Source organism: Epinephelus fuscoguttatus, linkage group LG24, assembly GCF_011397635.1.
Source record: "Epinephelus fuscoguttatus linkage group LG24, E.fuscoguttatus.final_Chr_v1".
NCBI lineage: Eukaryota > Metazoa > Chordata > Actinopteri > Perciformes > Serranidae > Epinephelus > Epinephelus fuscoguttatus.
In genome coordinates this window covers 8815203-8840971 of record NC_064775.1, presented here as the reverse complement: position 1 = coordinate 8840971, position 25769 = coordinate 8815203, and the positions used below count along the sequence as shown (strand labels likewise).

The window sequence follows — 25769 nt, the reverse complement described above, 5'->3', positions numbered from 1 at the left end:
CAGTGGTCCTATGATGTGTGTGTGTGTGTGTGTGTGTGTGTGTGTGTGTGTGTGGATGTGTACATTGTGTGAGAACATACTCTCACATGCAGAGGCCGTGGCTGATTGCTTTATTGGCTGATGACTCATTCTCTTTTTCAACCTGCTGGAGGTACTTCAATCATGCAGGTAATCTCCTCCTGTACGCCAGCAGCTGAGAGGTTACCTTTCCCACACATCAGAGCTATTTTCCTCTTAATTGAGACCCACTCTGCTGCGACAGCGTTTTCACAAGGAGGAAAATGGCAGGTCAAGATTTCGAGACATCTTTCTCCTCCCCTGCCTCCCCTCCCGTGGCAAAAAAAAAGTGGCTGTGAAGTTGATAAGTTCCTTTCGGGACCCTGGAGCCAGGCCAGCTAAGACACTACACTTCATGAGGGCAAGCAAAGGTTGATGTCGTGTCACCTCATACAGCGTGTGTGTGTAAATGTGCGTACACATGCTTGTGTGTTTATCCAATCAGCCTGGGCCTAATGTATGCGCGCCTTTCTGATTGAATTACGCCGGGGCCTTTATGGAGAAAAATGGTGGTGAACCATCTCCTTGAGTGCTTATGAGAGAACAGACACTTTGTGGGAGTCTCCGTGGTGACCTGACTCAATCTGCATACGATTACCCCTCAGCAGACCTGTAACCCAATTTATGAGCTGATCACCTCCTCTCCAGAGGGAGCACATGCTCGTTCTCAAGTGACAGTAAAATGGAGCAGGAACACGATGACATAACATTTGTTTAGCTTTACTGTGGTGCCCTTTAAACTAGAAATGCATCATAGTTGGGTTTTTTAATGCATGTTTACTGGCATCTCAGTCACATCTGCGTTACGTCGTTTTAGCAGTCGCTTGCACACAAGATTTATTTTTTAATATATTTTCACAAACCTTGCCCTATATATCCGATATGAAGAAGCTCCACTAAAAGAGGAGAGCTAGTTTCTATTAAACTTTATGCATTTCAATGCATTTTTAATTCAGAAAAACAACTTCAGTAGATAAAATGACTTGAGGCCAGTTTCCAGTGTGATCCTTTTAAGATTGAGGGTCAAATAAAAATAATGAATATTGAATAACGGCATATATTTCTGTTTTGAAAGTATAATTAGCTTTAAGACTCAAAAGACCTTCTTTGTAAAAGTCTTCTTTCCACTTAACCTTGATTCTAATGTACTTTGGTTCCTTCTTGCAAGTAAATTTTATGATGATTTTTACAAATACATACTAATATGAAAAATGCAGCACGTGACCTTTGGCATCAGAACCAAGTTTTGATGCCTCCGCAGTGGTGATAGCTGTGGCTGGAGGTATTGTGTTTTCCGGTTGTCCGTCTGTACCATTCTCATGAGCGCAATATCTCAAGAACACCTGAGGGAATTCCCTCTAATTGGCACAAATGTCCACTTGGACTCAGTGACGAACTCACTAGACTTTGGTGGTCAAAGGTCAAGGTCACTGTAACCTAGTGTCAGTCTCATTTTCACGAGCGCAACATCTCAAGAATGCCTTAGAGGAATTTCTTCAAATCGGCACAAATGTCCACTTGGACTCAGTGATGAACTCACTAGATTTTGGTGGTAAAGTCAAGGTCACTGTGACCTAGTGTCAGTCTCATTCTCATGAGCGCAGTATCTCAAGAATGCCTCAGAGGAATTTCTTCAATTTTGGCACAAACATCCACCTGAACGTAAAGATGAACTGATCAAATATTGGTGGTCAAAGGTTAAGGTCACTATGACCTAGTGTCAGTCTCATTCTCATGAGCACAGTATCTCAAGAATGCCTCAGAGGATTTTTTTAAAATTTTGGCACAAGCATTCACCTGAACGTAAAGATGAACTGATAAAATTTTGGTGGTCAAAAGTCAAGGTCACTGTAACCTAGTGTCAGTCTCATTCTCATGAGCGCAATATCTCAAGAATGCCTCAGAGGAATTTCTTCAATTTTGGCACAAACGTCCACCTGAATGTAAAGATGAACTGATAAAAATATCGGTGGTCAAAGATTAAGGTCACTGTGACCTAGTGTCAGTCTCATTCTCATGAGCGCAATATCTCAAGAATGCCTTGGAGGAATTTTATAAATTTTGGCACAAACTTCCACCTGAACGTAAAGATGATCTAATAAAATTTTGGTGGTCACAAGTCAAGGTCACCATGACCTAGTGTCAGTCTCATTCTCATGAGCGCAATATCTCAAGAATGCCTCAGAGGAATTTCTTCAATTTTGGCACAAACTTCCACCTGAACGTAAAGATGAACTGATAAAATTTTGGTGGTCAAAAGTCAAGGTCACTGTAACCTAGTGTCAAGTCTCGTTCTCATGAGCGCAGTATCTCAAGAATGCCGTAGAGGAATTTCTTCAATTTTGGGCCAAGCGTCCACCTGAACATAAAGATGAACTGATAAAATTTTGGTGGTCAAAGGTCAAGGTCAGAGTGACATCATAATTAGGGATGGGCAAACGATCAAAATTCATTATTCGATCATCAAAAAAAAATAACGGTCAATTATCGATTAATTGATAAGCGAGTATTTCAAAAGAGAGAAAACAAAAGAGTGCCGTCCAGACTGTCGCCGCAAGAGAGCGCAGCTGGCCCAGTTTGGAGCTTCAACCCCCCAGGCTAAAGAGGAATTGTGGCGCTCATGCACAGTTCACCCCTGGGTGTTTACAGCCGTTGCCAGCCAGGGGTTACAGGCCAGATACTGAATCGGTGACAATAATCTTGGGTGTCCAGCTTGACACTGTGCTGATTGTATAGCCGGGGGGAAATGTGTGCGAGGCATCCATGTTTTAGAATATGTAGCTTCTTTGCATCCATATTTGAAGCATTGTCTACAGTGATGGCTACTTATGAATCTAGACTGACACGGATGTAAATAACTGCAACTTGACCGGTTCACAGAGGCATACAATCGTGAGGTGGTAATTCTGGTTTTTATGTTTTCTTCCTATAAATCACTTGGTTTAGTTTTGGTTACAAGCAAAAAAGCCTTTCTATAAATGAGGCTCTGGTCTTTTACACAGTTGGACAAACGAGACAAACATGACAAACATAAAAACAAGGCAGGCCTGACAAATGGCCCTGTCTTTGTTTAATGGCGTGGTTAAATCTGGATATGGCGAGAAGATCCCATTTCGATGTAGTGTCAGTGAATGTGACTCTATTAAATTCTGATTTCCATGCCGAGCGACATGCAAACATTTGTTCTGTGATCATTTGGCACAACAACTGACAGTTACCATTTTTTCCAGCTGACAAACAGAATTGTTTGGATCCAGGACTCACTCGGGGACAGTGACCAAGGAATTACCCCTTCTTACTTCTGGGTCATGTGTAGTATAGCGGCAAAGACGCTGCTTATGCTTCATGGTCCCAGTTGCCACAGAACTGCTAGAGTTGTTATTATCACTCAGCAGATTGGCCAATTCCCTCACCAATTGTGATCCAGCAGAATGGAAATCTGGTGAGCAGGGAAATGTTAATCGAGTTCAATTAGGCTTTGTACCATGTTTGTTTCCTGCCAACAGATAAAGCAGAATCCCCACCCTCACTTACTGAAATGAACGATAACCCTCTGTCAAAAGTCTGAAACGGGCAATTTGAGGATAGGTGGAAGATAACAGATACTGGTGCTGGCAAGCTCCTTGTGGCGGTATTAGAGATAAATACAGCAAGCCCTTTGAAACAGTTGGGCTGGAGTTCACCCTTAAAGGGAAATTAATTTAGGTTTTTTGTTATTTTTTTCTTTAACTTCTCAGCGAAAGTGGGGATATTTTCAAAATCCTGTGCAGCAATCGAACGCCTTAGGGTGGTTTAAAAAGCATCCTTTATCTGGCAGCAATTTCACTGCTGAAAAGACTCTTACATATGGAGTACGCTTTCATTAGTGATCAACTACTTCACTTTTTATCACTCTTTCATTTGTCTTTTTATCAGATGTATACTAATAAGTGTGTAATTTAATTATTTTGCTCAAAGATTTTAACATCCACATTTAACTGTGTCAATTTATGTTTCACACACCAGCTATGCAGATGCATTTGTACTATTTTGCGTAACAATTACGTACTGTAATGCGGAAATCTGGTACTCGGGCAACATCAGAATAACTCCTTCCCGTTCTGAGACAAACATTTCCTTCAGTTAGAGGGAAAATGTTCAGCTGTAGAAATAAAAAAAAGAGTGGACTGAGTGTTTATTTGCCGTGCTGATGGGAAAGGCAATGACTGAGCCAGGCTGTCTGATGTTTGGCAGTGATGCATTTACTGTGTTTTTTTTCCAGTACCAAATCCAGTCTGTGCAGCCAAACTGAAAGCACTTCTAAGTAAATGTGTCTTTTCCTTTTCTGTCTGGGCAGGCGGAATATGTTAAGGGTGCAAAGACTGGTTTAGTGGTCAGTTAGTGGGGCGTATTGGCACGCTGGGTGGCGTTCAATTATTCAGATCCCTTAGGTAAGTAGATGCACCTGTACTACAACGTACAGACTCCATTACAAGTAAAAGTAGAACTACCATTTTATGAGTCTTACATCATTATACATTATTCTATTAAAAACGGTGTTGTATTAATTTGTAAGCAGCATTTTAACCCTTTAAAAACAAACCTCCCATGGATAGATTTTAAGGCTATGAAGCATTTTAAGATACTCCAAGAAATGACATTACAATAAGCAAAAATACCAATCAGGCACTTTTGGTTGACGTTGTGGTTGTTGTAGGTGGTAATTGTAACAACTGCTTATGTTTCTAGGTAGTTTAATCTTCTTAATCTTCTCTAATCAGTAACCCAGGACCCCTTGGTCAATTAGTTCTGGTAATCTGACTATTGATTCTTTGATTTTCTGGGAATTTTGCACCATTAAAACAGTGTCGACAAAGGCGGATCGAGCTTTATTAGGTAAATTTGTGGTTATGTTTTGTATCTTAGAGTTTTATTACGCTACATAGTGTGCTCCTATGGTAAATATTCCTATATAGATTCAATGCACACGGACACACTAATCTTGTCTTCTGTTTGAGCCGCTGCCTGCTTATATGACCTTCTACCCTCCCCTGCCGTTTTTATTAGTCGTGTGAGTAAAACACTTCAGACTCTCAATTAGGGCACATGATTAGAAGTGAAACCATCTTGGCTGTGGTTGTCTTACCTTAAGCTTTCAAGTTATTATCGTCCACAAACTAATTAGCAATTGATGAGCGAGGGTAGACCCTTTGTTGCCATGGCAACAGTTAGACTTAATCATAATGAATAGATTGTGGTGTTGGGTCGCTCTCAGAGCACATGCTGCCTTCTCCAGCATTTGCATGTGCTTGATTTTGTTTCCAGTTATTCACTCTTCACTCTTGTTGTACAATTTAGATTGTTTTTTGTTTTTGTTTTGTTTTGTTTTGTTTTCGTGGTCTTGCTCCTGGGTGGACCCACTTAATTCAGGAAATCAAAAAGAAGGTTAGAGGGCGATGTCAGAGCGTTGCATCTGAACGCAGTGTTCTCATGAAATGACGACTTATTGTTACTGATTTAGGATCATGTCAGATCAGAAAAGGTGCTACAGATTTGGCACTGCTGCTACAGCAGGTAAAATGAGCTGTCAGATTTGCCTGACAGTGAAATTACAGCGCTAATGGCTTATTCATTACATTTAAAGGAAACGTTCCCCCTCAAATAGCTGCATATTGTACATTTTGATTCTTTGGTGTTAAGTGAATCCAGCGAGCAGTTAATAATAAAGTGTTGTTTTTTTCCTTTTTTTCTTATCTGCTTTAACTGATTTTCGTCATTTCCCAGAAAGCCTTTAACAACCTGGAGAGAACATAGATGAAGTGAGCTATTGCTAAAACAATTAGGGATTGATTGATGAAGAGAAGATTAATCACCGGCTATTTTGATAATCAATTTATTGTTGAAGTCATTTATCAGGCAAAACTGCCGAACGTTTGCTGGTTTCAGCTTCCAGAATGCGTAGAGTTGCTGCTTTATATTACTGTGAACAACATATCCTTAGGTTTTAGACTGTGGGCCCTGGACATATCAAAGACGGACACATAGAGCCCCAGCCCAGTTGCCAGTAGAAAATGTTGGTATGGAACATTTCTGCAAACCCCAATTATGTTACATTCGTAGGTTTCCTAAGTATCACATTGACATTTCTAAAGCGATGTAGTATATGAGCCGATTTTGCCATTCAGAGGTAGAGAGAATGGTGGATGGTGTGACACCTAGGCGACACCTCTGAAAGCTGAAGACCACTGCAGACTACTGTTCAAGATCAACAAACAGAACTGGTATAGTAGCCCCCAAACGTGGGTGTTTCTTAAAGACCCATGGCTGTTTCTCCACCAGGGATAGTGTCATAAAAAATCAGTGTCATTTTTTAGCATCCTGATGCTTTTGTGTCTGTGGCCTTTAAGCCCACAAACATGGGTGTCTTTTCGCTACACATGGCTGTGCCTCCCCCTGGGATACTACCACGAGAACCAGGTGTTTTTTAGCTCCTTTTGCTATTTTTTGCTGGGGATTTTTAGCCCCCAAACATGGGTGTTTTTTAGCGACCCATGGCTGTGTCTCCTCGAGGGAAATACCATGGGAACCAGTTGTTTTTAACTCCTGTTGCTGTTTTTCTTGCATCTTTTTAGCCCTCAAACTTGGATGTTTTTTTAGGAACCAGTCAGTGTGTTTCCTGCAGCTTTTCAGTCCCCAAAGATGAGAGTTTTTTAGCAAATGTTGGCTGTTTCTCGACGGGGATAGTGCCATAAAAACTTTTTTTTTTTTTTTTTTTTTGCAGAGACATTGCTGCGTTTCCTGCCGGGATTGTGCCTTCGAAACCAAGAATTTAAAGCCAAAACATGATCTTTTCCGAACCATGACCAAGTGGTGATACCTAAACCGTTAACCAAAGTGTTTCAGAAACATGAAGAAAGTTTCAACAGGTCTGCCACATTATATCATATATCATTGTATCATTATATCATACAAATGTAACATATCCCTGGTTTGCAAAAAATGTGCAAAGCCAACATTTTTCCAGGCGCTTGGGCTGTGCCTCCCACTCTCAGTACCCTGTGCACAGTTTGTCTATGCTGGCCTCACATATGCTGTGTGGCAATTTGTATAATGCTAATTAATTTAGTAATATTCATAATGTGCACTCTGCTCTGCTTTGCTCTTTAACTCTGATAAATTGACACCAAAATCTGTTAGTTTAAGTTTTTGGTAACTGATGGATCTTCTGCTATTAGACTCCACTGCAGCTCCCCTCGAAGTATCTCTATGAGACTTTTATGTGGTCCTCATATTTTCACTGTTGAAGTGATTTAGAGTATGCTTCTTCCTTTTTCATCCTTTCTCCAGCACCTAAAGCACCCACCAGCGTTGTTGCTGTCGCTCCCAGCATGACCCTTACAGTACCACACAATGCAACACAATAACATAAATCAGCATGCTTTAATCAATTCCCCGCCAACACCCCTCCCCCGGTTACCCCCAACGACTGCCGCACGCACTGCACCTCGCTGATTGGCGGCCCAGTTGCTTCTTTGGTAAATAAAACATTTATAGAGGCTCAATTAGCGAAGCCTGTTGAGTCTGCGGCAGCTGTGCTCGCCAGCTGTTTTTAAAGGAAGAGCGATGCAGCGAGGTGAGGCGAGGGAAAAGAGGATGTCAGGAGCAGGAAGGGAAAAAATGGATAAGGTAAGATGAAGCAGGCAGAGAGCTTGTTTTTGATTCAGTGTGGGTGCAGTTGGTTTTGCAAATACAAAACCAAGTGAAAGAGGAGAGAGAAATAAACTTTTTGCCAAACATTTACCTGGTTAAAAAATGGCGACAGACCACCATGGCTAACTCACTAATCTTGCTTCATCACACAGGCCACAGCTCACCTGAAAGTTTTTCTTTTCTTTTCATATTTCTAGATGAACCTCATTTTCAGTAACCACCCAAATGTGCTACTTGCTTCATACACACTGTTGCTTACTGCACCTTCATCATTTTACACAACTTGCTATGTGTGAAACTCTCAATCAGCAGCTCAGGAGTTGCTTTTGTCTGTGTGAGTTTTCACTGGTGTGTCAGAACTTGACAAAGACGCAGTGTCACTTTCAGGCTGGTGTTTCTCATGATGCTTATATACACCCAAAGATGGGAAATAAGTCTGAGGATCAAAACACAGCCCTTTGCCTGCTGTGTATGAATAATGCAGTTATTATTCAATCCTTGCAACTTTTTGACTGACGGTTGGTGGGCTTTATTGGATGTCTTGTCAGTAAGACCCCTGTTGCTCTGCCTTGGCATGTGCAGTGGCGCAATATGAGACAAGCTACTTTTATGACTCTGTGCTGGCAAAAGCCATGGTCAGAGGCGGGAAACTTTCAGGTTGTCCGTCCATCCCCCCTCAATGCAATATTCCAGAAATGTATTGAGGGAATCTCTTTAAATTTGGTACAAACGTCCCCCTGGAATCACGGATAAAGTGATTTTGGTTGTCAGAGGTCAAAGTCAGTTTGACCTCATGTTGGTCCCATTCTCGTGAATACATTGGCAATAGCCATGGTGAGAGGCATGTTTTTGATTGTCCATCCGTCCCTTGTAAACAAGATATTTCAGGAACATCGTCAGGTAATTTCTTAAAATTTGGCACAAATATCCATTAAGACGCAAAGGTGGAGAGATTACTTTTTGGTGGTCAATGTCTCTGTGTCCTCATGTTGGTCCCATTCTCGTGAGCACATTGGCAATAGCCATGGTGAGAGGCATGTTTTTGATTGTCCATCCGTCCCTCGTACACAAGATATTACAGAAATGTCTTCAGGGAATTTCTTCAAATTTGGCACAGACATCCATTAAGACTCAAAGGTGGGGCGAGACATTTTAGTGGTCGAAGGTCATTGTGACCTCTTTTTGGTCTCCTTCTCGTGAGCACATTGGCAATAGCCATGGTGAGAGGCATGTTTTTGATTGTCCATTTGTCCCTCGTAAACAAAATATTTCAGGAACACCTTCAGGGAATTTCTTCAAATTTGGCACAAACATCCATTAAGATGCAAAGGTGGAGCAATTACTTTTTGGTGGTCAAAGGTCTCTGTGACCTCATGTTGGGCCCATTCTCGTGAACACATTGGCAGTAGCCATGGTGAGAGGCATGTTTTTGATTGTCCATCCGTCCCTCGTACACAAGATATTTCAGGAACGCCTTCAGGGAATTTCTTCAAATTTGGCACAAACTTCCATTTAAACATTTTGGTGGTCAAAGCTCACTGTGACCTCACAAAACATGTTTTTGGCCATAACTCTTGACACTTGACAAAACTTTCATACAGAAGACATTTAATATCCAGAAGGTCAAACGTCAACTTCACCGTGTCGTCATAATGTCTGGCCATGAATCAAGAACATAACTTGACCTTGAAATTGTGCTGATAGTGTAACTCTTCCTTGCGGCTGGGTTTAAGCTGTATGTGAAGCATTTTACATTTTAGAGTTTGTTTGCTTCTTTGCAGAAATGTCAACATTGAAGTACCGTCTACTGTCATGGATACACCTTTTGTTGTCCACCACAAGCTCATTAGTTTTCCTGATATTGACCTTCAGGTGCTCGACGTTGCACCACATGACAAAGCATGTGACAAAGAGTCTTCTGTACTTTTCTGTAAAAGTAGTGAAGACATAAAATGCACTGAATACCTTTTATGAAACTTCTTTAAAGGCTTCAACACATATATTATAGGTCTGGAAAGACATGGATGTGAACTGCAGCTTGACTGGTACAGCCACGAGGCGGTAATTTCAGTTTTCATTTGTATGACTGGAAACAGCCTTTGAGACCTGAGGACAGTCTGAAATCTAATGCAGACCTACAGCAGCTTCTGATTTTCTCAGGTTGACTGTAGATGAGTGCCATCACTGCCATTTAAACAGATATTGGAGGCAGCTTATACACAGTTTATTGCCAGTCGACTCAATTTATGTATGAGATGGTGACACATGAGCCAAATATAAACACAGTAATGTTGTAGGTGAAGGCAGGGGCAGACAGAGAACAATGATTGAATGCAGCAATTGATGTAGTTTAGTTCCACATTTTGAGGGATAGCCTATAGTGGTATACGCATTAGAAGAACGCCTGCTTGCTGCCTGTCTTTATAAATTAAATGTGATTTCATTCCGCACATTTAGGACGTCAAATGTTGAAGGTGTGCAGCCTCATATGGGTTGTGTGTTCTTGTGAAACACAAAAAGGAGTGTGTCAGTGCTGCATGAAGGAAAAGAGTGTCTTGATTGTATTGTGGACAAAGGACATGAACAGACAGATCGATGCCAGCACTGAAAGTGGTCTTGGTCCTGGTTGCCACATACTGTTTACATGATTACAGATCGCCTCTGCTTGGCTTGGTGATGATGCAAATTGGCCTAGAAATTATTCAAACCCTTTTCTCTTTCCTTCTCTTTCAGTGGAAGGCTGCATGGATTGGTCAGTGGACTACCTGAAGTATAAGGTGCTTCTGGGAGAACCTGTACGGATTAAGTGCGCTTTATTCTATGGATATATCCGGGCCAACTACACCCACGCGCAGAGCGCAGGACTTAGCCTTATGTGGTACAAAAGTGCAGGACACGGTGACTTCGAAGAACCCATCAGTTTTGACGGCACAAGGATGAGCAAGGAAGAGGATGCCATATGGTTTCGACCAGCGGAGTTGGACGATGTGGGGTACTATTCCTGCGTACTGAGGTGAGATCATTTAGTTCTTGTACACTAGCACTACCTAGAGACGTACGTTATACTGCTCCCTTTATTTCTATCAAATGTTAATTACTGTTTTTATTGTTTTTGCTTTGAACTGGAGCAAGCATTCATGAGGAAATCTTCGCACCATTCTGGGCTTGTTTTGCCAGCAGTGTGTCAGTAAAATAGTGGGGGTAAATAACATTTTCTGGAACCCTGTGGGCGAGAGCAAAGCTATTTTAAAGTCCTCCCCTGGTGATTTCTAATGAAGTCTCTCATCTCTGGCCAAAAGAGCACTGGTCCTTGGTCCACAGAGCATCATCTAACAGTATGTGGCCCCTTTGCTTCACTTTATATGCTAAATTATTTCTTTATTCTCCTCTGGGGGACAGTAAGCCATTAGGTGCAATTGGTAAATCCATAACTCTTCGGCCCTCACAAGTCCTTCTTTCTGAAAACGTGAAAGAGCAAGGAGAGAGATGAAAGAGAATGGACAGTAATTCAGCACCAGAAGACGGAGGAAAGGGAAAAGGCAGCTGAGATAAAAAGAAAAAAGAGCAGGGGACTTGTACTATCTTCCTCTTCCACTCGCCTGATGGTGGAGGTAGACAATTGTTTGATTTATGAGTTCTATAATGTGGTGCAATTCCTGGCTTCCCAGCTTATATTGGCAGAAGTTTTCATTAACGTGGGGGCCAGTCAGAAAGAAAAGGCCTCTGTTTTGGAGCCCATAAAAAAATTCACAGGATGAGGGGAACTTTGAAACACATCTACCTGAAAGAGAGCAGCGCAATCTTTTTAGAAGTCAGAAGAATCCACAGAAACATTTGTATTTCAACCTAAAAACAAGCGATTTAGGACATTTGTTTCACTGGCAAAAAACAGGAGAATAATGTACCCTTGAACGGTTGCACTCAGCACAGGTTTCCTTGTGTTTCACAAGCTCAATTGTAAGAGGTTTTGGCCATTACTATTCATCACCATTAGCACTCTCCCCCTTGCTGTGGCGGCCGCCGTGAATAGAAACGGGCAGCACCAATCCAACAATTCTCTATTCAGCGACATTGGCAGCATTTTCTGGAGGTAGACAATCAGTCAGCTCAGAGTTATTGTGTAATCACGCAGAAAGTAGAGCCATGAGATTTGATTTGGAAGAGTAGTGTTGCTTTGTCGCCAGTCTCTGCCATTCAGAACCAAATTAAGGGGCAACACTTATTTGCCCATCACGGAGAGAAATAACAATAGTTCTGAATGCTGAGCACTTTTCCATCGCAGCACTTTTCCATCTCTGCAGGCATTTTTTTGGACTATTGTTGCCTATCATCATTTTCAGCAGGTTTTAAGTCAGGACAGGGATGCTCACTTTTAAATGCTTTACTTTATAAATATTTGCCACTCAAATGGAATATAAACAACTCTGACCTTTATTTCTAACGCAGCCTTGTTGCTCCAATCAGCTCCTCTGATGTTCAGTGTTAATCACAGCATCCGATGCAGCTGGGGGTGTTTCAGACCTTCACAGTATGACAGGAAGCAGACACATGATACACTGATTAGCTCCAGCACAGTAAGACCATGTTATGATGTGAAGATTATGAACTGAGATTCTATGTAGACCACTGGTTTCCAACCTGGGGGTCCTGACCCCCAGTAGGGGTCGCCAAAGTTTCACAGGGGGTCAGAAGGCCTTACTGAATTTTGCAAGTGTAAGGAAACTTTGAAAACATAAACAGTAGGCCTATATTTCAGCATTTTGTTCATTTCTGTGAGAAAATAAACAGTAGGCCTAAAAGAATCCCAGATAAAATTCCTGCAAATATCAGCCTTATATCAAACGTATGTCTGATGCAGTATTCACAGGATATATTCCGCACAGAATTAATTATAGTTGCTCATTTTACACAAACTTCCTGCGGTTTGGCTTTTGAGTAAATTGTACAGCCAATTACTTGTTATGTGCTTTTATTGTTATGGATTGAATATATTGATATTAAATTAGGTTAATAGATTATCCATACAGTCCCTCAAAGAAAAAGACTGGGAACCACTGACCAATGATACATCTTTAAAAACTACCATATTTACTGTCACTGATCATCAGTGAGTGAGGAAAGAGTGCACGTATTTGACATATTATCTTTGTTAAGCCGATAGTGTCAGTGTGTTAGCAAGCTATTGCCTGTTCATCCAGCAGACATGGAGTCACATTAGTGTTTTTCTGGAGTCATGTTTCAGACCACCTGACGAATTAAAATCCAATATTCACTCTCTTTTGAGCTCTGTTTTGGTCTCCACCAACTCCCAGGGAAAATATCTGTCTTGTAAGTTTGCTATGGTCTTCACTATGTAGGTCTGCCTGTCCATGCGCCTTTTTTTTTATATGCACATTTTCAATTTGTGCATACATTTTTACACTTGGGGGAGGAGGAAAAGTTGCTGTATTGACTGAGTACAATGGAAATGGATTTACCGAATAACTGTTGACATACAGGTATCATGTAGCGTCATCACATAGGCCACTGAAAGCTCTCTTCACTGAGCACGGATGGTTTTTAACACGATGTGCACACACAGCTCCAATTCAGTTTCGATCCCGATCCCGATGCTGTAGCTTTGAGTCTCAGCCAGTACCCGATACCGATCCGATACCACGGTTGGCCTAAAAAGCTATATACCTTTACATGTAGAACAGAAAAGACTAGAAGCCTCAGACATTGATGACTACACAGTTCTTTCCTAAGATAAAATGAAACAGATTAATGCAATGATGAACTATTTATTTTTAACAAAAATAAACAATTGTGCAACAGCAGTTGAAATAGTGTGAAATACCTCCACACAGCAGATTCTCTCCTTCGCTCCATGATGTATGATGTAGCTCACGTCACAATAGATTTAAAGGGAAAGGATCGCCTCAGGTATAGGTTGCATTGTCCAATACCCAATCCATCTCTTTTGATGATATCGGGGCCGATATTTGATCAAGATATTGGATCAGTGCATTCCTACCAAGAGCACAAATATATCAATTGTTCATAACTATATTTCTATTATCCATTATTACCCTTCATTTGAGGTGTTACTGGCGCTCTTTTTTACATCGTCTTATAGCAACCTCTTCTTCAGTAGCACCTGACTAGAGAATTGGTACCAACTCAGACCCAACATCTCACATTTCCAGCTTGACAAGTCTCCTTTTGAAGCATGAAACCAGAAGTGAACATTTTAGATTGGATTTCCTGACTGTTAAATCAAGCTCTATTAATTAAACTCCACAAATACAATAAATAAAGGGGGAAATACACATTAATTAGTCACAAGCTGTTTACTGTCAGTTCTGCAACAGCTGAGTTGAAGAAATAAGCCGAATAATGTGCACATGCTTTATTATATAGTAATAACTTATTAACCTTGTAGGTAAAGGGTATTTTCTGCAGACTGGCTCATTAGTCAGCTCTATACAGCGACATACGGTGGCTTTTCACAGAGGGAAGGGCCTGCTTGAAAGGCTTGGGAGGATTAGGTTATTGGATACTGTGTGTATGTGTGTGTGTCGCATGTTTAGTTCAATGCAGCATTCTGAAGCGCATAGCAATGCATCAGATTTGACCACGTGGGGCCATCAAATTAGAATGATTTATAGTCTTGTATTAGCATTTACTGTGAGTTCTGGAGCCACAATTATAAGGCCAAGGCTCAGTCCAGATGACTGACAGAGCATTCGTTTAAGGAGAACAGAGTTTTGATTGCTTTCTCGCACTGCATGTCAACTAACACTGCACGCATATATGGTCTTAAAGTGCCTCCAAATCACATGTATATCACATTCAAAGGAAGAGGTTAAAGTACCTTTGCAGGAGTAACAGCTGAAGGCTCGCTACTAAAGACGAAGCATTTAACCTTAAATGGCTACAGAATGACGTTTGCAGCCACATTTGTTTTTGTCACATTGTCCTCATTCTTCACTTGAGCGTTGACAACGTGTTAAAAATTGCAGGAATGGATTCATCCAATTTTACAACCACATAGCAGAGCGTCGAGCTGTTATGTAGACGTGACTCATTTCAATTCCCAGTCGCCGCAGCCAAATCAGAGGATTGCTCTTCTCTTTTGTCTTAGCAGCGTGGGTCCTATAGATGATCAGCACTTGCATATGTTAACATATCACATTTGGATTAGGCTCTTGGCAGTGTTTTTTACTTGAGGATCCTCACCCCTTTTGAAACATGAAGGGACCTGGGGAATTAGAGTGCTGAGCGGTGGAACGAATGAATCACAGCACAACAATAAATCATCTCTCACTGGATACATTTCATACTTGAGCATGTTAGAACAATTCAATCCTGGTTACTATGGGCTCCCATGATGTTATTGTCTCAAAGCTAGTATTGATAGAGACTGGGGTGTCCAAGAATGTTACGCATGAATGTCTTCAGACACGATCTAGAAACGTTGTCTTCTCTGTATTTTGTGTTTGTATTTAGTGTGGTGCGTTATTCTCGTTTAATCAGCCTTGAGTGGAATAATATCGTAGTGATAGGAACATTTGGGTTTTAAATCATCTATGAAAATTCTGTAAACAAGGGCATCGTGTAAGGGCTCAGATGAAGAAGCGTCATTGAATTGCCTTCAACATATACAGCAAATGTAATCGGGGGATCAGTGTGAGGTCGCAGATTGTAACAGATTTGCACAACAACACAGACAAAAAGGCCGAGCTTAGGCTACTACCAAGAGTGTAGGTTTTGTTTCAGGATTGGAGGGCATACATATGAAGCAGGGATGAATTTTTAGGCACCAATTTATGGTAAAAATATCTGTTTATGTCAAGAAAAACACAAAATTCAGGCAGCAGGTGACAATTCAATATATATATACATATGTATATATATACGTATGTGCTATAATACACTCAGACATTCTGTGTCTCCTGTAGATCAACTTTTCTCATTAAATGTCATCACTGCTGAGTCACGAGCGTAGATTCAGAGCATGTGCATCATACATGACATAATACATTAGTTATATACCATTATTACATGCTTTATTTCTTGATTTTGAAAAAGTTTTTTACAAGCTAAGATCTGTTGTGTTTCCTCACACCACCACTTCTCCTTCTCTTCGTTATTTTAATTGTCTGATGTCTCGTGCACGAGCAGGCATTAACAAGAAATGCACCTCTTTTTGTGTTTATGACAAGTTGACATAATGATTATTATTGTCATGACAAAGACAACTTCTGGTAATGTCATCCTGGTTAATGTCAAGTTGTCATTATAAGGACATCCCAAACAAATCTAATGTCAACTTGTCATGACAAAGACAACTTCTGGTAATGTCATCCTGGTTAATGTCAACTTGTCATGACAAAGACAACTTCTGGTAATGTCACTTTGATTAATGTCAAGTTGCCATAATAAGGACATCCCAAACAAATTTAATGTCAACTTGTCATGACAAAGACAACTTCTGGTAATGTCACTTTGATTAATGTCAAGTTGTCATAATAAGGACATCCCAAACAAATTTAATGTCAAGTTGTCATAATAAGGACATCCCAAACAAATTTAATGTCAAGTTGTCATGACAAAGACAACTTCTGGTAATGTCACTTTGATTAATGTCAAGTTGTCATAATCAAGACATCCCAAACAAATCTAATGTCAACTTGTCATGACAAAAAACGAATGACACTTAATGACAGCAGTCATAAACGTTAGTAAGATATTCATAATATTTATGACAGGTTGATGACGGTGTCATGTCACTCTTATGTCGATACCTTCAAGTTAAGTGTTACTGGTTTTTTTTCTTTGTGTGTGTGTGTGTGTGTTTTTTTTTTTTTTTTTTGGTCAGGTTCTGATACATTCACTGGGCAATGGACATTTGTTTCTTCTATACTTATGTTGCATTGTATGTTTTCCTTTGGTGCAAATGAACCTCTCTCCAAGCGTCCTCATTTGTTATTTAACATATCTCGGTGCAAGCTTCTTTCCAGAAGATTTTTAACAAATATTGCTTTCAAAAACTGTTGTGGACATGTGCCCAACGTCCCCAATAAAAATTACACCTTTGCCTAAAATAACAGTCACATTAGTGGTTTGTAGCTTCAGGCAGCTTGTTAAACTCTTTCTCGTTACTGTACATACAAAGCCAACTGTAATATTTGTTATTGATTATGTTTCTCTGTCATGAAAGTGGCAGGGGATGTGTTGAACAGGGATATTATCGAACGCGACTACATTAAAAATGCATGTAGGTGGGAAATGCAATTTAAAAAGAAAAAGTAACTTTATTTATCCCTTTGAGGACTTGAAACATACCTGGTTTGTTTGGTGAATTTATCTAACATAATTTTTCATATAATAGCACTATAATAATTTAAAATATTCCTATATTTTTTCATCAGAACTGTATTTATGTCAACATTTATCTTAGTTGTTATATATCATTTCATACAGTACACTGAGGCAGTGTAGTGACATACTTTCTGTTGCAGCTATTCAACTGTGAGTTTATGATTCTCATATTGCATCAGTAATATAGGGACTGTCAGTCCGAGTGTGCTATCCACAGGCTCTCTAGATACCGGGAAAGAGATTTGTCTGCCAGCTGTCTGTCACAGGTGTTATTGCACTAGGCAAAGCTTAACGGTGTCGGCAGAATATTCATAACACACCCACATCAGAATGGCTGCAGCCAGTGTACACACACTGCAGCACTGTTACTGTTCACCTCTGCCAGTTTACCACCCCAGAGGCCAATGTGTTATTGTCGAGCAAAATTCAGTTGTAACTATTTAACTGTTTGTTTTACGCATTTATATTGATATAATTTCAACTATATCACCGAAGTCTTGAGGTTGAAACGCAGCCTGTATGAGGATCTGTGTTGTTCTACCCGAGCCATTATCACTGCCAGCCCTGTGAAGTAAGAGAGAAGCGTGGTTTGCGAGCAGCTTGGAAACCATGTGGCATAATATAGAAGATGACAGAGACACATCTGCACTGGGGAAAACACACAAACATCTTAATAAGTTGCGCAGTTAGCAAAGTTTCGAGTCTTAAAAGCAGCTGGGGAAGATGTGCTAACAGGGTGCAGATAAACACAATTATTTCCAATTCAAATCATCGAGTTTCAAGTGCTTTCTTAATCAAGAGGCATGTTCTTAATAGTGTTTGAGTCATCTCCCTTCTGTTTGTTCCTTGTTTCAGGACTTGTGAACACTGTGAAGTGGAGCTATCTCGCAGCTCGACAATTTGTTTGAAACATTAGACTAAATTGCTTGTAAGGTGGATGTTTTTTGCGACGTACAATGCGGCTCCTCTTTCATTACATCGTTAATTTATTTCATTGTCTATGGTGCACGCTCACACAAACAACTCACACATATACTATCTCTTTGCCTTTGTTTTATGTGTTACATTATGTCCTGTGACTTTACAGTGCTGCTGCTACCCCTCTTAAAGGGACAGGTCATCCCAAAATAAAAAATCTGTACTGTTGTTTTTGGGGTGAGCTGTCCCTTTAACATATACCCACACACGTACAGCATAATGTCCGCGTGCATCACATCTCTGTGTATTTTCTTAGCTGCACTTAAGGGTGTCAGAGGGCACTGTCATATGCTATGACACACAAACACACACGACACACACAAACATGACATGTCAGTTCTCTGCTCCCCCGAGACGAGCTGCCACTGACAGGAACTTAATGTGCCTCCAATCTGTATGTGAAAGCAGGCCAAGCTGACACACACATGCACATGCTCAACAGCCTGAGCATGTATGCCTGTCTCACACACACACACACACACACACACACATACACACACAGATCTACATGCAGAATAGACATATGATGAAGGACTGCTCACGCCACATACAGTTTAAGAGTGGAAGGGAGCAGATGAGCAGTGCTGTGTGTCAAATCGAGGGTTTTCAGATGTTATGCCCAGAGGAGGTCTGTCGTATGCAGAACGAAAACATCTGCAGTGGCAGAGTGTGTCACTTACTGTCGAGTGACAGAAAACACACACACACACAAATAGGCCATCCGGGCACTTGGAGGATACCACAGACTCCCCAGCACTGCTGCATGTGTCTCTGTAAGCCTATTAGCATTACAAAGTTGCTAATTCCTGCTATTTTATACCTCGCTGACAGCAGAGACAGCCGAGTAAAAGCTGGTATGGCTAACACCATGACAGGAAAAACATGGAGTGGATGTTTGGAAATGGCTCGGCAGTGATCCTACAGTGTGTGACTTGGATTGCAGTCCACAATAGTGGAATGAGTGTATTTGATAAATATGATTTGGGTTAGATAAAGTCACTCAGGTTTGTGTTTCAGTTTGTAAGACTCTCATTCTGTTTCCAACTGGAGTCAGGACAGCAGGAAAGTAGAAAATGGTGAATAAGTGGTAAAATGTTGCTTGTGCTATTAAGTGAGCAGGTATTATTTTATAATCTGGTTCACCCAGGTTTTAGCGCAGAGCCCCGACTCACCTGAGTTCAGTCGCCACCAGCTCTCTGCAGAGTTTGAATTCAGTGCTACCTGGTCTCTCCACCCACCCTCTCATCCATTGCTTTGCCCTACATGTGCAAATGCACCATAAATTAGCAGGACGAAGCGATTTGATGGATGTCTGTTTCTGCTTTGATACAATCACACATAAGATTTCACGCTCTAGTGGGATTTCTGATTGCCAAGCAACATCACTCTAATCACCTTTTCCTGCATGTTCAAAAGGTGTCGTGTGTGAGGTCTCCAGTCTTTACAGCAGCTTAGTTTGTGGAATCTTTAATCGTTCACTCGTGGACTCTTAACTTCTGTGTGGAAAAGAGTTTAGTGTCCTGTTGTCTCCAGAAACTTCCGGCTCTATTCAGGTCATGTGCAATGCACGATGGTCGTCGATGTTTCTGTAGTGACAGTTGTCTCCTCATCCTTTGCTTATTTCCCCCTGCTGGATGTTACAGTGTCAAGAAGTCTATAAAAATCTTTGGAAGTAGTTCTGCTATTTTCCATCTTAATGAACAAAGTCGTCTGTGATATGATCAGGCACATGCACAGATAGACCTCATCATATCCTCATATCAAGTGCCCTGCGGAGCAGCGTCACGTCTCGCTGATGCCTTCATGGACAGCCGGGTAATGACAGTGTTTGCCCTCAGCCTCAGCATTGTTTGTCACTGTTCATCATCTCAATAAAGCTAGTCTAACTTATGCAATAAATTTAACGACAAGTAAGATAATGTGGTGTAAAATCACGCCGTCTCCCTCCAACTCTCAGGCTTATTCTGGTTCACCAACAGCCAGGTGCGAGCAGAGACAGATGCCAAATCGCTTTCCCACTTCCACATGTCTTTATAAGCAAAAACTTAACTTAAAATTATATTAACATCTCCAGCACCGTGGCTCTGATAATTTATTTAAACAAATCTGACATGTGGTTTGGCGGAAAGAGCAGAGAGGATGGCAGGAGCGCGGAGCTGCATGCCTCTGTTCTCTGGGTTTCTTCGAGAATATTTGAAGCTTATTTGGAAGTAAATTATAAGAATTAGTCTGTGATTATTTTAAAAAAAGAGGAGAGGAAGAAAATGTGGAGAGTAGGAGAACAAGTTTAGGCAAGCAAAGGAAGAACAAAATGAGGAGGAGAGGATGTGTAATGTGTTTAATGTTTCTTAAACAGCTTTTAAATGAACAAACATTCCCTTTCATGCACAAACTCTAGCAGAAATAATCACCAAACCAAGCATGCGTCACACACATTGGTCAAACAAATGCCCTCGCGCGCGCGCGCACACACACACACACACACACACACACACACACACACAGTGTATTGATTGCCTTTGAAAGTGCAGGGATTACAGTGTCAGATTAAGGACAGATGTAGCAGCGCAGAGAGGATCCCGGCTCTCGGCAGGTAGCTAATGTTTCACCTTTAACCCCGTTCACTGGTGCTGGCAGGCTGCCACTGTCCCAGGCTTATTAATGGGTTTCCTGCATGTCCTGCGATGTCTGCACTAGCAAAGGACAACGGGAGGGGAGGATAGCAAAGGAGTAGGTGTGCATCTGTGTGTTTGTGCGTCCATTTTCTTATTTAAGCCTGCCACGAGCGCACCGCACCTGGCACCTGCACACATACACACACACCAGGAGCTCTTACATAGAATACACACACATTGAAAGCCACCTCCTACCCGTGCCCCGGCCGCAGCCATGTTGACTGTGTTAGTATTCGTGGGCAGGAGTGGCTGGTGATCTCTCAGGGAAGTGACAGTCAGAATGGGCCGTCTGGAACACTCTGTCATTCAGCCCGAGTCAGGGCCTGTCCAATTGATCCAGCCCAGCTGTCAAAGCCAATGAGAGACGCTAGACTAAGGAGCAGCAGGGATGGTTTGTGCTGCCAGGGGTTATGGATGATGTATAATGTAAGGATGGTGTTTGTGTTATAAGCTACCTGGCAGGAGACAATCAGTTAGCTGTGGCTCTGTGAAATAGCTTTGCCGAGGAGGACTATAACAATGACGTCCTGATAGATGTTTATTAATGCCTTTAAATACTGTGCTGTGCGGAGGCACATATGGATGAGGTTTTGAAGTCATAATGAAACCCCCATCACCTGGAATTTGGCATTCCACATCTTGAATTTACTCTCTTTGGATAATCTGAAAGATAACATTTATTTTGCGAGATTGTATATGAGGTTCGGGGTGGCACAAAGTCGTCGACTATTCGGCAACTTGATCTATGGAGCCTGATTTGACAGCCAGTTGTGTCTGAAATTGTGGTTATGAGACAAAGGACCATTGACTTCGGGCCAATAATTAATGCTATATTTATATATAGACGAATTCGGCAAGCGATTTGTGTATGCCGCCATCTTGCGGCGGCGCCATTGCTGCGGTGACATGTGTCAGTCATCAATTCATTATGTTGTCATTGTGAACTGACTCTCTACAATGACAGCATCATGAATAGCTGGATTGATGATGTTAGACAGTGGCCTCCGGTAACTGATGAAGGTATCTTAAATGAGCACCGATATTAATATAGAAATTAATCATTTGTTTGAGCTTGAGATAATAGACTGTATCATTCATTCATCTTCTAACCACTTCATCCTCTTGAGGGTCGCGGGGGGGCTGGAGTCTATCCCAGCTGACATCGGGCGAGAGGCAGGGTACACCCTGGACAGGTCGCCAGACTATCGCAGGGCTGACACAGAGAGACAAACAACCATTCACGCTCACATTCACACCTACGGACAATTTAGAGTCACCAATTAACCTGCATGTCTTTGGACTGTGGGAGGAAGCCGGAGTGCCCGGAGAGAACGCATGGAATGCAAACTCCACACAGAAGGGCTCCCACACCCGGGATCGAACCGGCAACCCTCTTGCTGTGAGGCGAGAGTGCTAACCAGCACACCACCGTGCCGCCCACTGTATCATTTAACACTGTGTAATATAACGTTAGCATACGTTACGTGTGCTGACATTAGCAAGCTAGCAGCAACATTTAATCATTATGGACAGGCTACGTGACGTCTAAAAGGCGGTGTAAAATTTGCCCGACCCATCCGGAGCTCAGGTAATTTTGACCCTCAATCAGAGACCTGTAACGTTAATTGCCATTTTTCTGGTCATCAGAGGCCAGTCGATCAATAAAATATTCTTGAATACCTAAAACAAAACACAAACACGTGTTGTTGTTGTTTTTAGTCACGTAGCCTGTCCATAATGATTAAATGTCACGCTGCTAGCTTGCTAACGTCAGCACACGTAACGTATGCTAACGTTATATTACACAGTGTTAAATGATACAGTCTATTAACTCCCTATTACTCTAATCTTTCCTGCTTATCGCTCAAACAAATGATTAATTTCTACATTAATATCGTATCATTTAAGATACCTTCATCAGTTACCGGAGGCCACTGTCTAACATCATCAATCCAGCTATTCACGATGCTGTCATTGCAGAGAGTCAGTTCACAATGACAGCATAATGAATTGATGACTGACACATGTCACCGCAGCAATGGCGCCGCCGCAAGATGGCGGCATACATCTTTTAAATCTCTACTCTTTTTATTTATTTTATTCTATTCCTTTTAATTGTTTATTCTTTGTTATGCTATTGTCATTATGCAATGTTGTCTTTTTATCCTTCTATTCATTTGTTTCTAGTATTTAGAAATAATAGTTTTATTGCCTTTATTGTTCTTGTTCTTATCTCTTTTAACATTCTGTCATGTCATTCTGTCTGTGTTTTGCTTAAGTTTACCTCGATTTGAGCTTAACTTTGTCCTGCTTTTGCTTGCCCTCACTGTTTTGACCCTCTTGCTATAGATATTCCTGCTTTTGCTTTGTTTGTCAAAGCACTTTGTAAACTTTTTTGTAATCTTTTTTTAAAGGTGCTTTATAAATAAAGTTATTATTATTATTATTACACAAATCGCTCGCCAAATTTGTCGATATAAAGCCTATTATGCTATAAATTTATTAATCAGAGCTCTCAGCATGTGGAAACGGCTGCTTGTGGCTGGCATCTCTATCTCTGTCTCTCTCTAAGAGAAAGTCGAAAGTTCTATTTACAACCACGGAAAGCGAACAGGAACCAAACCAAGAGACGGTTTGTCTGTCTGTCTGTTATTCTGTCTGTTGATCTCCTCCGCTCCCTTTCAGTGCTGTGGACCCACACATACACCTACACACACCCCCGACACACAACAAACAGCACTGGATGGAACACATCCTGTCAAAAAACAAGCCGAGTCTTGTGCCAAGGCAAGAAGACATTGTGTAACTGGGTGTTTCGGCTCTTTTGTCTGGTGTGTAAAAATTGGACACTAATGTCACAAATGATAAAAGGGATCTATGTGCCAAAAAAAAGAGATTCAACTAAATTCTTAGTTGGGGATACCCTTAATATGCAGTGAGCTTTGTTTGTTTGTTTGCCAGCGTTCTCCCTTTGCAACAGTTTTACTAAAAAACGGGAAGTTACTGAGGCACGAAGCCACTGAAATGGCATTTCCTTGAGACTTTAGCTGCTTGGTGCCAGATGAAAAATCAGGGGATCACCGAAGTCATTAGGATAAATTGCATAAGAGCCATGAATGTCTGCACCAAATTTAGTTCTGATCCATCAAGTAGATGTGGAGATATTTTAATGGATAATTGAACATATTAGTTAGACATTAAAGGGGAATTCAAGGGATCAACACAGATCAGTGAAATATAAGAATCTGCTTTCTGGGGATTGAATAAAACTCCATGGAAATCCATCCAATATTTGTTGAGAGATTCAGTCTGGACCAAAGTGGTTAACCAACTCTCTCTAGAGCCTGACTGCTAACGTGGAATAATATCATCATGATGTGTCCTGTGTGTCTGGCAGCAGCGGTTTGATTGGAGAAGAAATGTACAGATAACATGATGGCCATGATGGCTGAACAGAAGCTACATCAACTTAATCAACAGATAATCCAAGAAAGCAGCGCAACACAGATACACCACAGCAATGACTGATGGGAGTAAAGAGCATCCTCCACAAACGACTTTAAGAGCTTATGAGTTTGGTGCCAGATCTCCAGCAGCAGTTATTCACAGTGCCCAGGTGGGGTTTTCCTTAATTGTGTGATATGGATTTACGAAGCTGCTTCATTCACCAGCCAGGGGTTATTGATGATGGTCCCCTATATTCACTATTCTTTACACCTGTATAGAGAGAGCGCTCTGTCGACACAGTGTTTGGACAGCCTTTTAGTTGGCTCTATGTGGGTTAGTAGAGGCGGTTTTCCAACAGCCATTGTCTGATGATGTATGGGCTGCTGTTTGGGCTCAGTCCACCTTTCACACTGTGCTTTATTCAGCCTTGTGATGTGGTGCTGTGAACTTAGCCAGATATTCACTGTGGACGTCTGATGTTACAATGGCAGTGTCAAAGAAGAGTGTGCACATGGAGCCATTTTGGAGCTCGGTGCTGGATAATACTGTTATGTATTTTTATTTTTTTTATTTTTTTAAATCAATAGTTTACTTTTTGCTGATCCCTATTCAAAGTCTGTCATTACAGCAAACATTGTGGTGTTAGAAATATTATAGCAAAGGGCCAGAAGCTTGAAAACAGAGTGCAGAGGAATAGTTTCTATTTATGCATCATAATATAACAGCTTTTATTTGCCCTGATGCATCCAACCTCATTCATTCCATCCTCCAATCCTTGCAATCCTGTGACATTGTATTTATCCGCCAAGGTCTTGCGGGCTACCTGTATTTTCTTATTTTCTTCTTACTTTTCTGTGTTCAGGACGTTCCTGGCCACAATGCGCAAGTGTGGTCGGGACTTAGAAAGGTAGCGATCAGATGTCAGACCGTAAGCAGCACACATCCAAGAGGCAGCTGCAGACACAGAGCAGAACAAAACGCAAATATAGCCACGTGAAACGCCAAGGGGACAAAACGAGAGTGAATCTGGATCGTGCAGTGCTTAAATTGGACATTTCAGCTTTTAAATTAACCTCTGTCTGCACTCCTTAGCGTGCTGTGGAGGAGCGATTTAGTCCCCTGGCACTGACCAGCATTTAACATAATATGGAAACCCAGATGCACTTATTGGCTTGTACTGTCAATGTGAGGAAGACACAGCATTGATTTATTCAAAGCAGTTGATCAACATTAGTATTTCTGAGCAACTTTTATTAGAAACCTTATTAAATGCTGGATTTATTTTCATGCAGGAAAACTCTTAGTAGTCAGTCATGTGTTTGGATACACACAGTATTTTAAATAATCTTAGTTAAAACCAAAATCTGAAGAACAAGTTAATGTTCTTGTCTATATCCCAATCACAAATATGATTTATTTTACATACTAAATGCTGCTATAGGCTGCCACGCCTGTGTGCTTTCGATAGCCGTGGCTGGAAGCATTATGTTTTCGGTACATTTCCATACTTCCATCCCTCCAATTCTTGCGAACGCAAACGCCTTGAGGGAATTTCTT

The 25769-nt window shown here is 41.2% G+C and overlaps 1 protein-coding gene across 3 annotated transcripts in view; it reads left to right on the top strand.

The window, feature by feature from the left end:
- The window catches only part of LOC125884655 (interleukin-1 receptor accessory protein-like 1), a 312218-nt gene that overhangs the window by 98762 nt on the left and 187687 nt on the right, over window positions 1–25769 (top strand). For all 3 annotated transcript variants that reach the window (XM_049569686.1, XM_049569687.1, XM_049569685.1), the window contains one exon: window positions 10480–10759. In XM_049569686.1, the coding sequence (XP_049425643.1) occupies window positions 10480–10759 (280 nt within the window). The remainder of the gene's footprint in view (window positions 1–10479; window positions 10760–25769) is intronic.